The sequence below is a fragment of the Nicotiana tomentosiformis genome, chromosome 12, assembly GCF_000390325.3.
Source record: "Nicotiana tomentosiformis chromosome 12, ASM39032v3, whole genome shotgun sequence".
Taxonomy (NCBI): domain Eukaryota; kingdom Viridiplantae; phylum Streptophyta; class Magnoliopsida; order Solanales; family Solanaceae; genus Nicotiana; species Nicotiana tomentosiformis.
Genome location: NC_090823.1, coordinates 46300967 through 46315058, shown reverse-complemented (window position 1 = coordinate 46315058; position 14092 = coordinate 46300967). Strand labels below are relative to the sequence as shown.

General features: G+C 40.4%; 1 protein-coding gene across 1 annotated transcript; it reads left to right on the top strand.

Annotated features, from left to right (window-relative positions):
• Positions 1 to 10933: 10933 nt before the first annotated feature.
• LOC138902575 (uncharacterized) lies at positions 10934 to 11422 on the top strand. The gene has a single exon (XM_070190457.1). It carries the CDS (start codon positions 10934 to 10936, stop codon positions 11420 to 11422), a length of 489 nt encoding a protein of 162 aa, XP_070046558.1.
• The last annotated feature ends 2670 nt before the right edge of the window (positions 11423 to 14092 follow it).

Below are 14092 nucleotides of genomic sequence, written 5' to 3'. Positions count from 1 at the left end.
ACCCTCCTGGCGTTGCTACTCAAACTGCCTACACAACTCTTCCATGCGGGTCTGTGAAACAAACTTCTCTAAGAAGAGAACTGAGAACTCATGCCACATAAGTGGTGCAGCGTTGGCTGGCCTGCTCCACTCACAAGCCTCCTACCATCTAAAAAGTAGTCAATGAGAGTCCACTAGTCTCCAGAATACCCGCCGTGCAAAGGATCCACTGGCACCTGTCTAAGAAATCCAGAGCATCCTCTAACTCAGCCCTACTGAATGCTGGAGATCTGAGCCTACAAAACCGCTTTAGCCTCTTCTACTTCTTGTCACTCATCGGTGGACCCAACTGGGCCTGAGAAACCACAACTGACTGGGCTGGTAGTACCCCCGATGTCTGAAGTCCCTGAACCAACTACTCTAGAGTATGGGCGGCGAGAGTGTGAGAACCTCTCTTGACCTGAGCAAGGCTGATGAGCGCAAAACATACACTTAAATTCTGCTCACTAATCAAATATAGTATAGTATAATATCGTATCCACAGGGATTGGATTTAAACAACATTCTTGTAGTTTCTAGCTTGGTTGTTATCCAAGATGATCAACAGTTGAGGTTTATAAGATGTCTAACTAAAATTAACTAAGAATCTAAAGCTATACTAATGACAACAGAAATAAGGAATAAGCAAAGAAGGTTATCAATGGGAGAAGATAGGTTTTTGATAAGATAGGTGCAAGATAATTGTTTGGGATCTTACTCTAGATAATTCACTTCTAATGTTCACGTGAGTCTCTCGAATTTACTCAATTATTAGTCCAAACGTTCAGCAAAAACTCCTCTCTCGATTAAGTTTTAACCTCACAATATAAACCAATTTAAGCAAATGAAGATATGCAAGAATGCGTAATGGATTGGTCTTTAGGAAATTCTCTTTTGATTATTCTCCTAACTAGGTTTAATCAATTATTCAACTAGCCTCTTTCAATTATTTAAAGAATCTATGAACTCAACCAACAATATAATGCAACGATATCACAAGTTATGCCTCTCTCGATTACATGAACTAATGAATAAAGACGCAACAATTAAATCATCCAAAAAAAATATTCAATATATTAAACTAGATTTGTAATCCACAAACAATCATCAATACACCAAATCCATCAAACCCTAAATGAAACGACTCCATATATATGGATAAATTCATCGCAAATAAAATTAAAGTATAGAAAAACATAAATTCAATCCAAACTCGGGTCTTCAGTGAGGAAGGAATGATGAAATCCTTGTGCTTGTGTTCTTCCAACTCCTCCTTAGCCTCCTTAGGTCCAAAGTATGTCAAAAGTCTAGAAAATAACATTTTCCCATGTATTTATACCAAGTAGGGTCAGGCCCACACAAAACCAACCTTTCCTAGCCAAAATAGGACTTTCACTCTGTAAATATTGCACAGGCGCGCCGCATAGGGCAGCGCACCATGCAAGGCATTAGTGGGGAAATCTAGAGAGCTGACAATTTGCATGCAGCAGGATTTTGCACAGCCGCGGCTCCCCACGCGCCACGGTAAGGTACTATTCATAGAGTACGACTTCAAACTTGATTTTTGACATCCAAACTTGGTCCTCGACCCCCGAACACGAACCCGGCTTAATCCCATGGGCTTTTACTCATATTTCAAAGCTCCAAATAGCTCGAATTAGCTCCACAACATCTACATAGCACAGAATCACTCCTACAAGGCATAAAACATACAATAAGTACAAAACACTACCAATTAAAGCTCAACACAAGTAAAGTGCAGTGAATTAGAGTGCAATAAGCGACTGAAATACGAGATTATAGCCTACTATCAACACCCCACACTTAAACCATTACTCGTCCTCGAGCAATCAAATTACAATTCATATGGAAACGACCTTTTTCAACATTTCTCATAACTCATCACACCAATACTATTTAACACAAATTAAGTACAATACTGTAACATCCTTGCCTCAAGATTTGACTCAAAAGCACCACGTATTTTTCACAACCCATTCACTTACTCCAACACACAAGTCAACGACATTACCTTTCCTTCGTGAATCAAGTGCCCTCTCACAACAATAGAGAGTATTTCCACACACAATAAAATTTAACAACAATTAGGAACTCAAAATAGAAAGAATTCACTCAGTCTCAGAAATAACATTCATATGCCACAAAAGACGTATCATAGGTTTGCCCGTAGTGTACTACTCTACTAATTGAGCTTATTTCATCAATGATCAAGTAGGACATTAATTGGTTGTAATGTAGGATATGGGATGGGTAGGATAAATTTAGATATAAAAGAGATTACACCTCCCTAAGCACTTTAATACATACAATTAACCGTTCAAAACCCCACACTTATGTAAAACCATAAGTCCACCTTCAAATCAATATACTTTAACTCCCTACTTCTTGAAGCACAAATACATCAAGTTGCCACTATCAAGGTATATTTTTCACAATCATACACTTATGTTTTCCCTTTCTTTTCCAATTCAAGTGGCTCTTACTTTTTCAAAACAATGCACCTTTCTCCTTAGTTCAATAGTTCTACTCAAAAGCCAAACCTCCCACCCACACTTCAAGTTTTACAAAGTTCATAAAAAGTTCAAGTACTCACTAGAGGTATAAGGTTCTAATAGATGGTCAATTCAAACAAATGGGTAAGGCTTGTAATGTGGTTTCCAAAGAAATAGAATTATAGGCTCAAAGGGGTTAACTAAGATACATAACAATTAGGTGGGTAGTAGCACATATCTGGCTCAACAAAGAAATACCTATATCACTTCCAAGACTGAATAAAACTACTATTTCTCTTTGGAAATACACTGGGCAAGTTCTAGACATCACAAATTATGCTCTGAATACACAAAACCTCACACATATATGGCACATAACTTACTCAGGATTAGACTATCAAGACGCTCTAGTCAAAGTAGTTAAGCAAAGTTAAGATCATACAAATTAAGGTACTTATACAAGAGTCAAAAACTGAGCATAAGCATCATAACTAAATCAGTTACCATTCTCAAGGCATAAAAAAGTTAAGAGATATTGCCTTCAATTCAAATCATAGCACAAGGTTTCTTACTCCTAATAAAAATAAAAACTTACTATACTTGGTTCAAACAAAAGCATTGGAAAAGAACCGCGGCACAAAGAAAAACTAAAGGAGGACTTGTTACACTAGCTAACAAAAGAAAATCTTTTTGTCTTTTTCCTTCGACTTTAATCCCTCAAGAAACCTGTCGATGATATCCATTGTCGGGAAAAATCAAAAATTTTAAGATTTTCCCATGTTTTTCCAATTTTTTTTCTATCTGTACTGACTACAACTAAAAAAACAAAACTAATATACATACATACAAATATCCCCACCCAACACTTTAAGTTGTGGTATGTACCCATTACACATAATTAAAAAGCATAAGGTAAAGGAAACTTCATTGGATATCTATTCGGGGCTTGAGTCGAAGTCGGGCTCCATTCCTCGCTCCCGAACTAATGCACACATCCATGCATATAGCTTTTTCTCAGCCTTTTTGGGGTACACCCCACACTTATCTTTCTCACTCACTGTAGCCTTCGCTTTAGAACCCTTCACTTTCCACGCAATACTTGCAGCTGGTTTTCCTTTCTGCACCCCCTTTTCTACATCTATCTTGAAAGTCTCTAAGCATGAGTTTTCTCTTATGTATATCTAATATAGCTCTGCCCATTGCTAAGAATGGTCTTCCTAGGATGAGGGGGACCTCCTTATTCTCCCCCATATTCACCACTATAAAATCCACATGAAATTCGAACTTATCCACCCGAACTAACACATCTTCCACTATCCCCTCGGTTATTAAAGTCGTTGGTCTGCCAACTGCAACAATATTGGTGCAAACCTTATCTCTCCAATCTCCTTCTCAAGTTTCCTATAAATAGATAGAGGCATTAAATTAATTGAGGCACCAGAATCAAATAAAGACTTATAAAAATTAATAGTTCCTAAAGAGAAAGGTATAGTAAAACTCCCTGGATCTCCACACTTTTTTGGGAGTTAATTTTGCAATATCGCACTGCAATGCTCTGTGAGATTGACCACTGAGGTCTCCTCTACTTTCCTCTTCTTCGTAAGGATCTCTTTCAAGAATTTATGGCTTGAGTTATTGATAGATTACGATATTAACATTCTCTACCATCCAGGGGAAAGCTAATATTGTAGCAAACACCTTGAGTCGTCGATCTATGGGTAGCTTAGCACATGTAGAGGCCGAAAAAAGACAATTAACTAGAGAGATTTATCAATTTGCTTGTTTGGGGGTTCGGTTAGTAGACTCTGGTAATGGTGAATTTGTACTCCAAAATACTGCAAAATCATCTCTCATAGCTGAAGTAAAGGAGAAGCAGTACGAGGACCCAGAGTTGATCGAGTTGAGAGAGCGAGTTCCGCAGCAGAAGAAGCAGTTGTTAGAACTCAAGGGAGATGGGGTTCTCAGATACAGGGGTCGTTTGTGTGTTCCAGTTATAGCAGGGCTACGAGACAGGATTATGTCAAAGGCACATTATTCGTGGTACTCCATTCACCCTGGGTCGACGAAGATATATCATGACATCAAGGATGTGTATTGGTGAAACGATATGAAGAAGAACATTGCTGAGTATGTCGCTTAGTGTCCTAGTTGCCAGCAGGTGAAGATAGAGCACCAGAAGCCCGGAGGGCTAATGCAGACTATAGAGATCCCGACATGGAAATGGGAGGTGATAAACATGGACTTTATCATGGGTTTACCTCGTTCTCATCGTAAGTTCGATTCCGTATGGGTGATAGTCGATAGGCTCACGAAATCATCTCATTTCCTACCGGTCACATCTATATATACAGCAGAAGATTATGCAAAGTTGTATATTAAAGAGATAGTGCGACTACACGGAGTACCAGTATCTATTATATCTGACCGTGGGGCCCAGTTTACCGCACATTTTTGGAGGTTATTTCAGAAAGGTCTAGGGACTCAGGCGAATCTCAGCACAACTTTTCATCCACAGACTGTTGGACAAGCGGAGCGCACAATTCAGACGCTCGAAGATATGTTACGAGCATGTGTATTAGATTTTAAAATAAGTTGGGATGAACATCTACCTCTTATCGAGTTTGCATATAATAGCAGTTACCACTCCAGTATCCAGATGGCTCCGTACGAGGCTTTGTATAGTCGTAAGTGCAGATCTCCTATAGGGTGGTTTGATGTAGGAGAATCTGGGTTACATGGGCTGGACCTAGTTCAGTAGGCCATAGAAAAAGTAAATCTTATCCAGGGACGACTGTTGACAGCTCAGAGTCGTCAGAAGTCATATTCTGACGTGCGGCGACGAGACTTAGAGTTCGGGGTTAATGATTGGATATTCTTAAAGGTGTCACCTATGAAGGGTGTTACGAGGTTTAGCAAGAAGGATAAGCTTAGCCCATGGTATATTGGGCCTTATAGGATCATTCGGAGAGTGGGCCAAGTAGCTTATAAGTTAGAATTGCCCACAGAATTAGAGTCTGTCCATCCGGTTTTTCACATATCCATGCTATGGATGTGCATTGGCGATCCTACTCGAGTGGTGCCTACGGATGATGTACAAATTACAGAGAACTTGTCATACGAGGAAATCCCGGTTTCCATTCTAGACCGACAAATCCGCAAGCTACAGAATAAAGAAATAACCTTCGTGAAAGTTTTATGGATGTGGAAGAGATGACATGGGAAGAAAAGGAAGAAATGAAGTCTAAATACCCCCACCTATTTCAAACTGAAGATATGGCTCGAGGCAGGATACCTCAGCACAGCTCTATTCAGGCCGGTAGGTCATCAGGCAAGCTCTTATTGTTGACTTTCAGAATTTATAATAGATAGCTGTGTGAGGCCAAGTGTGGCATGTATTGCATGTTTTCTGGCTACGTGCATAGTGGTTTTAGTCTAGTGTACGAAGGAGACTCTGCAAAAAAAAAAAAAAATTCCCAAAGTATCTAAGAGTAGACATTCGAGGATGAATGTTTCTAAGAGGAGAAGGATGTTACATCTCGCATTTTTTGTACGTTAAAGTTTCGTCTTCAGTTAATTAACGTAGACTCGGGGATGATATTTTCTTGAGATTATAAGCATTATGCTATTTCAAACACATGATGAGTAAATTCCTGAAAGAGAGAAGGTAAGTAAATAGAAGAAAATGAGTTTCGTTGAAGGTTGTCGATTTGGGATAAAATACGGGCCGAGCGATAATAACCTGTATTTATGGACTAGTACCATGAAATGTACCATATGACTGTGATAGTATGATGTATAAAGTGTATTGAAAATAAATAGAATTTTAAGTAATTTGAGATAATTCTTAATTATGCGGGTAATTGGTTAATTACCGGGTAGCGTGATATTATCTATTAATAAATAAATCATGAGATAAGACAACCCCCCACCCAAAATGTGGCAGCTAGCCACATTCTAAAGAAATGACTAAGAGTCACTTTTTTGTTAGGTGGCATAATGTTACACATTCCATTCACTCCATTCTAATATTCTCCATATTCACTAAAGACTATACCATCAGAATATTAATCATTCTTACAGCAAAACTTCTTTCAACCAAAAATCCAACGTTAGCCATTTTACAACCAGAACGTCTTTCAACCATAACTTACAACCAAAACGTTAGCAAGCTTTCAACAAAACGTCTTTCAACCAAAATCTAACGAGAATTATTGGAAGCTTAACAACGTACAAATTTTGCGTTTCTAAAGGAGTACGGTGCAACCCTTTCTAAGAATATCATACGGATTTTTCCCTACTCCAGGTATGTTAAGGCTAAGCCCTTTCTTCATTTTGGAATGATCTCGTAGTTACACGAGTTTGATAAGGAAACATAAAGAAAAATTCATATCCTGGAATTTACGTATATTTTTCTAGTTTTGTAAGTTATAATATTCTCTTTATCGGGACTTCATATTCATTTGAGTATTTCCTTTTCCAGTCAAGAGGGAAGAGAGTCTATATATACAGTATTACAGTGATTTCATTACCATCGGGCTATAATCGATGGGCAGGCCCCTATTGGGCAACCTTTGATCAGATGGTAAAGTTATATACCGAGCCTACTGTAGCCGAGCGCCTATGAGCGAGCCCAGTTAGCCGAGATACAGAGCCTAGTATGGACGAGAGCCTATGAGCGAGCCTACTATGGTAGAGCAGTTTTTTTTATATATATATATATATATACTGAGCCTTATAAGGCCGGACAACTATTTTACTTACTATATTGAGAGAATAGAGTCAGTATCAGCATGTGAGCATATCTTCAGATTATGTTTGACCCCCGATTGCTTTCAGTTATTATATTATCAGTTCAGTTTCAGTTTTTAGTATATTGCCTTACATACTCGATACATTATTTTGTACTGATGTCCCTTTCCAGGGATGCTGCATTTTATGTGTGCAGGTTCAGATAGACAGACGGGTAGACCCCCTCGGTAGGGGTTGTCCGAGTTTAGCTTCATCGATAAGCTCCCCGTCCTTCAGAGTTGCCGGGTCTAGAAGTGTTGTGTACATCTTGTGTTTATATGTAGATATGTTAATGGTAGGTCGGGGCCCTGTTCCGATCACAGTACATCTATCAGTAGAGGCTTGTAGACATATCTTGTTAGTTAGTGCAGTATGTTGGGCTTGTAGGGCCTGTGCGTACATTTTGTTGGCTTGTCAGTTATAGTAGTTAAGACGGCCTTGCCGGCCCAGCTATATGTTGACATTTAGTCAGCGTTAGTCTCTATTCAGTTTTATATTTTTCTTCGGAAATTGTCTTGCCATGTGGCCCCTGGCCAAAGTATGACATTATATGTCCAAAATTCTTGAGTCGCAAGTTGGTATGCAAGGATAGATGAGGCACCGGGTGCTGGTCTCGCCCCCAGGCTCAGGGCGTGACACCAGTCCTAGTAGCCATGCCCACTGAGAGCTTTCTTTGAGTGTGGTGATACCCTTCCTATGGTGAGAGACTGCCCGAAACATAGGAGGGGTGCACCTCCACAGACTACTCAGGCTCCACGGATTCAGTCAGATTCTATGCTTTCCCGGGTAGGATAGAGGTAGTCGCATCAGACGCAGTAATCACAGGTATGGTTCCAGTTTGTCATAGAGATGCATCAGTATTATTTAATCTGGGATCCACTTATTCATATCTGTAATCTTACCTTGCTTCGTATTTGGAGATATCTCATGATTCTTTGAGTTCTCTTGTTAATGTGTCCATACTTGTGGGAGATTCTATTGTTGGGGACCATGAGTATCGGTCGTGTTTAGTTGTTATTGGTGGTTTTGAGACCAGAGTTGACCTATTGTTTCTCAGTATGGTAGACTTTGATGTGATCTTGAGCATGGACTGGTTGTCGCCCAATCATGCTATTCTAGATTGTCACGCCATGACTATGACATTTGCTATACTAGGTTTTCCACAGTTAGAGTGGAGGGGTACTTTGGATTATGTTCCTAGTAGAGTTGTGTCATTTCTAAAGGCTCATTAGATGGTTGAGAAGGGGTGTGATGCGTATCTAGCCTTTGTGAGAGATGTCAGAGTCGATACTCCTACCATTGAGTCAGTTCTGGTAGTGAGGGACTTCCCAGATGTATTTCTAGGATATCTAGCCTTCTAGGCATGCTGCCCGATAGGGTTATTGATTTTGGCATTGACTTATTGTCGGTCACTCAACCAATTTCTATTATACCATACCGTATGGCCCTAGCGGAGTTGAAGGAGCATTTGTAAGAGTTGCTTGATAAGGGTTTCATTTGGCGTAGTGTGTCGCCTTAGGGTATGCTAGTTTTGTTTGTGAAGAATAAAGATGGTACTATGCACATGTATATTGATTATCAGCAGGTTAACAAGGTTACAATGAAGAACATGTATCCTTTTCCGAACATTAATAATTTATTTGATCAGCTACAGGGTGCTAGAGTGTTATCGAAGATAGATTTGCGTTCAGGGTATCATCAGTTGAAAATTCGAGATCTGGATATTCCGAAGACTGCTTTAAGGACTCAGTATGGTCACTACGAGTTCCTTGTGATGTCATGTGGACTGACCAATGCCCTAGCAACATTTATCCACCTGATGAACAAAGTATTCTAGCCATATCTTGATTCATTCATCATTGTGTTTACTAACGACAACTTGGTGTACTCCTGCATTCGGAAAGATCATGAGTAGCATCCGAGGGTCGTGCTCCAAACCTTGAGAGAGAAGAAGTTGTATTCAAAATTCTCAAAGTGTGAATTTTTTCTTTATGCAGTGGCATTTTTAGGTCATGCGGTGGCGTTTTGGGGCCATGTGGTGTCGAGTGAGGGGATCAAGGTAGATCCAAAGAAGATTGAAGCTATTCAAAATTTTCCCATACCGTCTTCAGCTATTGAGGTTCAGAGTTTCCTTGGTTTGGCCGGGTATTATCACCGTTTCGTAGAGGGTTTCTCATCTATTACTGCACCTATGACCAGATTGGCCCAGAAGGGTTCTCCTTTCAGATGGTCTGGGGAGTGTACGGTATGCTTTCAAAATCTCATGACTGCTTTGACTACAACTCTATGTTAGTATTGCCTACGGGTTCGGGGTCTTACACTGTGTATTATTAGGCGTCCCGTGTTGGCCTTGGCACGGTGTTGATGCAAGACGATATGCTGATTGCCTACGCATCTCGGCAGTTGATGGTTCATGAGAAGAATTATCCTCTACGAGAATTGGAATTGGAAGCTATTGTTCATGCCTTAAAGATTTGGTGGCACTATTTGTACGATGCCCCTTGTGAGGTCTATACCGACCACCGGAGCCTTCAACATCTGTTCAAACAGAAAGATCTTAACTTGCGGCAATGGAGATGATTAGAGTTGCTTAAAAACTATGATATCACTATTCTATATTATCCTGGGAAGGACAATGTGGTGGCCGATGCCTTGAGTCGAAAGGCGGAGATCTTGGGCAGTTTAACATATCTACCGGCAACAGAGAGGCCACTAGCCATGGATGTTCAAGCCTTGGCCAACCAGTTTGTTAGATTGGTTGTTTCGGAGACCTGTCACGTTCTTGCTTGCGTGGTTTATCGGTCTTTTTTATATGATTGCATCACAGAGCGTCAGTTTGATGACCCCCATTTGCTTGTCCTTAAGGACACGGTAAATCACGTGATGCCAAGGAGGTTTCTATTGGAGATGATGGTGTCTTGCGGATGTAAGGCCGATTATGTGTGCTCAATCTTGATGGGTTGCGTGTGATGATCCTTAAGGAAGCCCACAGTTTGTAGCACTCCATTCATCTAGGTGCCCCTAAGATGTATCAGGATTTGAGGCAACACTATTGGTAGAGGAGAATGAAGAATGACATAGTGGAGCGTGTAGCTCGGTGCCTAAATTGTCAGCAAGTGAAGTATGACCATCAGAGGCTAGGTAGTTTGCTTTAGAGACTTGAGATTCCTGAGTGGAAATTAGAGCGTGTTACCATGGACTTCGTTGTGGGGCTCCAGCAGACTCAGAAGAAATTTGACGCTGTATGGGTGATTGTGGATAGGTTGACCAAGTCAGCTCATTTCATTCCGGTGGTGAATACCTATTATTCAGAGCAGCTGGCTCAAATCTATATCCACGAGCTCGTCTGACTTTATGGCGTGCTGGTATCTATCATCTCTGACCGGGATACGCAGTTTACATCAAATTTCTAGAGAGCTGTGCACCATGAGTTAGGTACACAAATTGAGTTGAGTACAACATTTTGCCCCTAGTCGAATGGACAGTCCGAGTGCACTATTAAGATATTAGAGGATATGCTTCATGCATGTGTTATAGATTTCGGGGGTTCCTGGGACCAATTTTTTCCACTTGCAGTGTTCGCCTACAACAACAAATACCAATCAAGTATTCAGATGGCTCATTATGAGGCCCTATATGGGAAACAGTGTCGTTCTCCAGTTGGTTGGTTTGATCCGGGAGAGGCTAGGTTATTGGGCACGGATTTGGATCGAGATGCCTTGGGGAAGGATAAGTTGATTCAGGATCGGCTTCGTACAGCCGAGTCTAGAGAGAATAGTTATGCCGATCAGAGAGTTCGTGATGTTGCATTTATGGTTGGAGAGCGAGTTTTGCTCTGTGTTCCACCCATGAAGGGTGTGATGAGGTTCGGGAAAAAGGGCAATTTGATCCTTAGGTGTATCGATCCTTTTGAGATCATTGAGAAAGTCGGTGAGGTGGCCTACAAGCTTGCATTGCATTGCTTATTTGCAGTTCATCTATTGTTCCTTGTTTCTATGCTCCGAAAGCATTATGGTGATCCGTCTAATGTTTTAGACTTCAGCTTAGTCCAATTGGACAAGGATTTGACTTATATTAAGGAGCCAGTAACTATCTTAGACTGACAAGTCCGGAAGTAAAGATCAAAGAATATTGCTTCAGTGAAGGTTCAATGGAGAGGTCATCCGGTCAAGGAGGCGACCTGGGAGACCGAGCACGACATGTAGAGTCGTTATCCTCATCTATTCATCCCTTCAGGTATGTCCTTATGCATGTTCGAGAATGTGACGAACCAACCGGTCGTTTTGTGTAATTGCATCTCGTTGCCCCTTTTAATTCTTTACGTATGTGTGTTTATTATTTTATGACTTACAGGGTTGAATAGTTTTGTTCCGGAAAGAGTTTTGGTTGACTTGGACCCCTTGATTCTTGGGTTAGAAGCCTAAGTTCTTTATGTTGACCAATGGTTGACTTTTGTGAAAATGACCCCGGAACAGTGTTTTGATGGATAAAATAGCTTGGTATCGTGCTTTTGGACTAGGGCGTATGCCCGGAATCGAATTCGGAAGTCTGTAGGTTAATTTATGTTGTTTGCCGAAATTTGGCATACTTGAAGTTGAAAAGTTTGACCGTAGGTTGACATTTAGCTATCGGGTTCGGAATTCGATTTTGGGACTTAGAATAAGTCCATTATGCTATTTAGAACTTGTTCGCAAAATTTGGTATCATTTATAGTTGAATTGATAGGATTCAGACGCTTAGTTGTAATTCCAGAAGTTCTTGAAATGTACTTTGAAATTCATGCGTTTTTGTGTTTGATTCGTAGTACTAGATGTTATTTTTGTCTTTTGATCACGCGGGCGAGTTCGTATGATGTTTTTAGACTTGTGTAGATGTTTGGTTTGGAGCCCTGAGGGCTCAGATGCGTTTCAACCATGTTACAGAATGTTTTGGACTGAAAAACAGGATCTGGTGTGTTGATGCCTCTGGTGTCGCATTTGCGAACACTAGGTTTGCAATTGCAAGCTTAGCAGGGGGCCTCAGGTATCGCAATGGAGATATCTGGCACGTAATTACGAAGTAGCTCAGAATTTGGGAAGTTCGCATTTGTGACAAAAAGTTGCATTTGCGATGAGGACCGGCTTCGCAAATGCGAAACCTATGTCGCATTTGCGACCTCCTCTTAGGCTATTAATGGCTGCATTTTTTAGGGTTTCTTCGCAATTGTGAGGGTTCACAATTGCAAACCCATGTCGCAATTGCAACATTTGCAACTGATCAAAAGGACTGGGAGACGGGATTCTTCAATATATTCTCTCACTTTAGAATCCTAGGCTTTGTATGAGGCGATTTGGAGAGGGGATTTTCATCTACAATCATTGGGTTAGTGATTCTAATCAATTTTCAACTATATTTCATCAACATATCTTATATTTAACAGCTAAATCATGTGAATCAAATAGGAAAACATCTGAAATTTTGTCAAGTTTTTAAAAACAAGAGTTTTAGTTTTGAGAGTCGATTTGGACTCGGATTTTGAAACTAATCACATATATAGACTCGTGGGATTATGGTTAGTCGGAATCTACCCTTGGACCAGAGTTTTGACCGGGCGGGCCCCGGGTTGAGTTTTGTTGACTTTTTAGGAAAAGTGTAAAGATCATAGCTTTATCTATTGTAATTGTTTTCCCTTGCATTGTTTGATGATATTAAGCCAATTTTGGTTAGATTTGAGACGTGTGGAGGCGGAGCTTAGGAGCAAAGCTATTTTCGAGGGTTGAGTTGGCCTAGTTGAGGTAAATATCTTGCCTAACTTTGTGTGGGGAACTACCCCTTAGGAATGGGTTTGTTTGTGCAAATTGTGTTATGTGAAAGCTGTGTACACAATGTGACGAGTGGCTATAAGGGAACACTGGTTCAAACACTCCAAAATGCGTCTGAAACTCACCCGAGCCGTCGGGGATCCACACCAATCATCAAAAAAAGTTTAAAAACAAACACGGACTCGCTCGCTCGCTCGATCAAATTATCAAAATAACATCCGAAACCATGAATCGGACCTCCAAAATGCATGAAATCAACATGAAACTCAAGAACTTCTGAAAAACACAACCACGAGTTTGATTCCTATCAAATCAACTGGGAATGATGCCAAACATTTAAAACAAGTTCCAAATAACAAAATGTACATATTCCATGTCCCGAAACAGAAATCCAAATACGATAGCTATGAAGTCAACCTACGGTCAAACTTTTAAGCCTCAAGTTGTGTCACGACCCCATTTCACCCTCCGTAGGATGTCGTGATGGCACCTAGTCTCTAAGACTAGGTAAGCCTAACATAATTGCGGAAATACATAATATAAAGCTGAAGCCCAAATCTCAACACATGAAATAATTAAAAAATCTGCCATTCAATAATTACAACTCCCAAAACCCGGTGGAAACAAGTCACAAGCTTCTAAGAGCAAATACTAAGTGTCTCTATACATCAGACTCTAAAGAAAAATAAGGAAAACAACATAGTAAGGATAGAGGGGGACTCCGAGCTCTGCGGACGCTGGAAGATATTCCTTGAAGTCTCCATATGCAGTCCAACTCACTGGTATCTGGTCTGGTGGGAATAACCTGGATCTGCACAAAACGATATGCAGAAGTGTAGTATGAGTACACCACAATGGTAACCAGTAAGTGCCAAGCCTAACCTCGGTAGAGTAGTGACGAGATCAGGTCAGGGCCCTACTGGTTTAAAAGATAGGTATGGCATAAGATATAATAATATTTTGAAATGACTG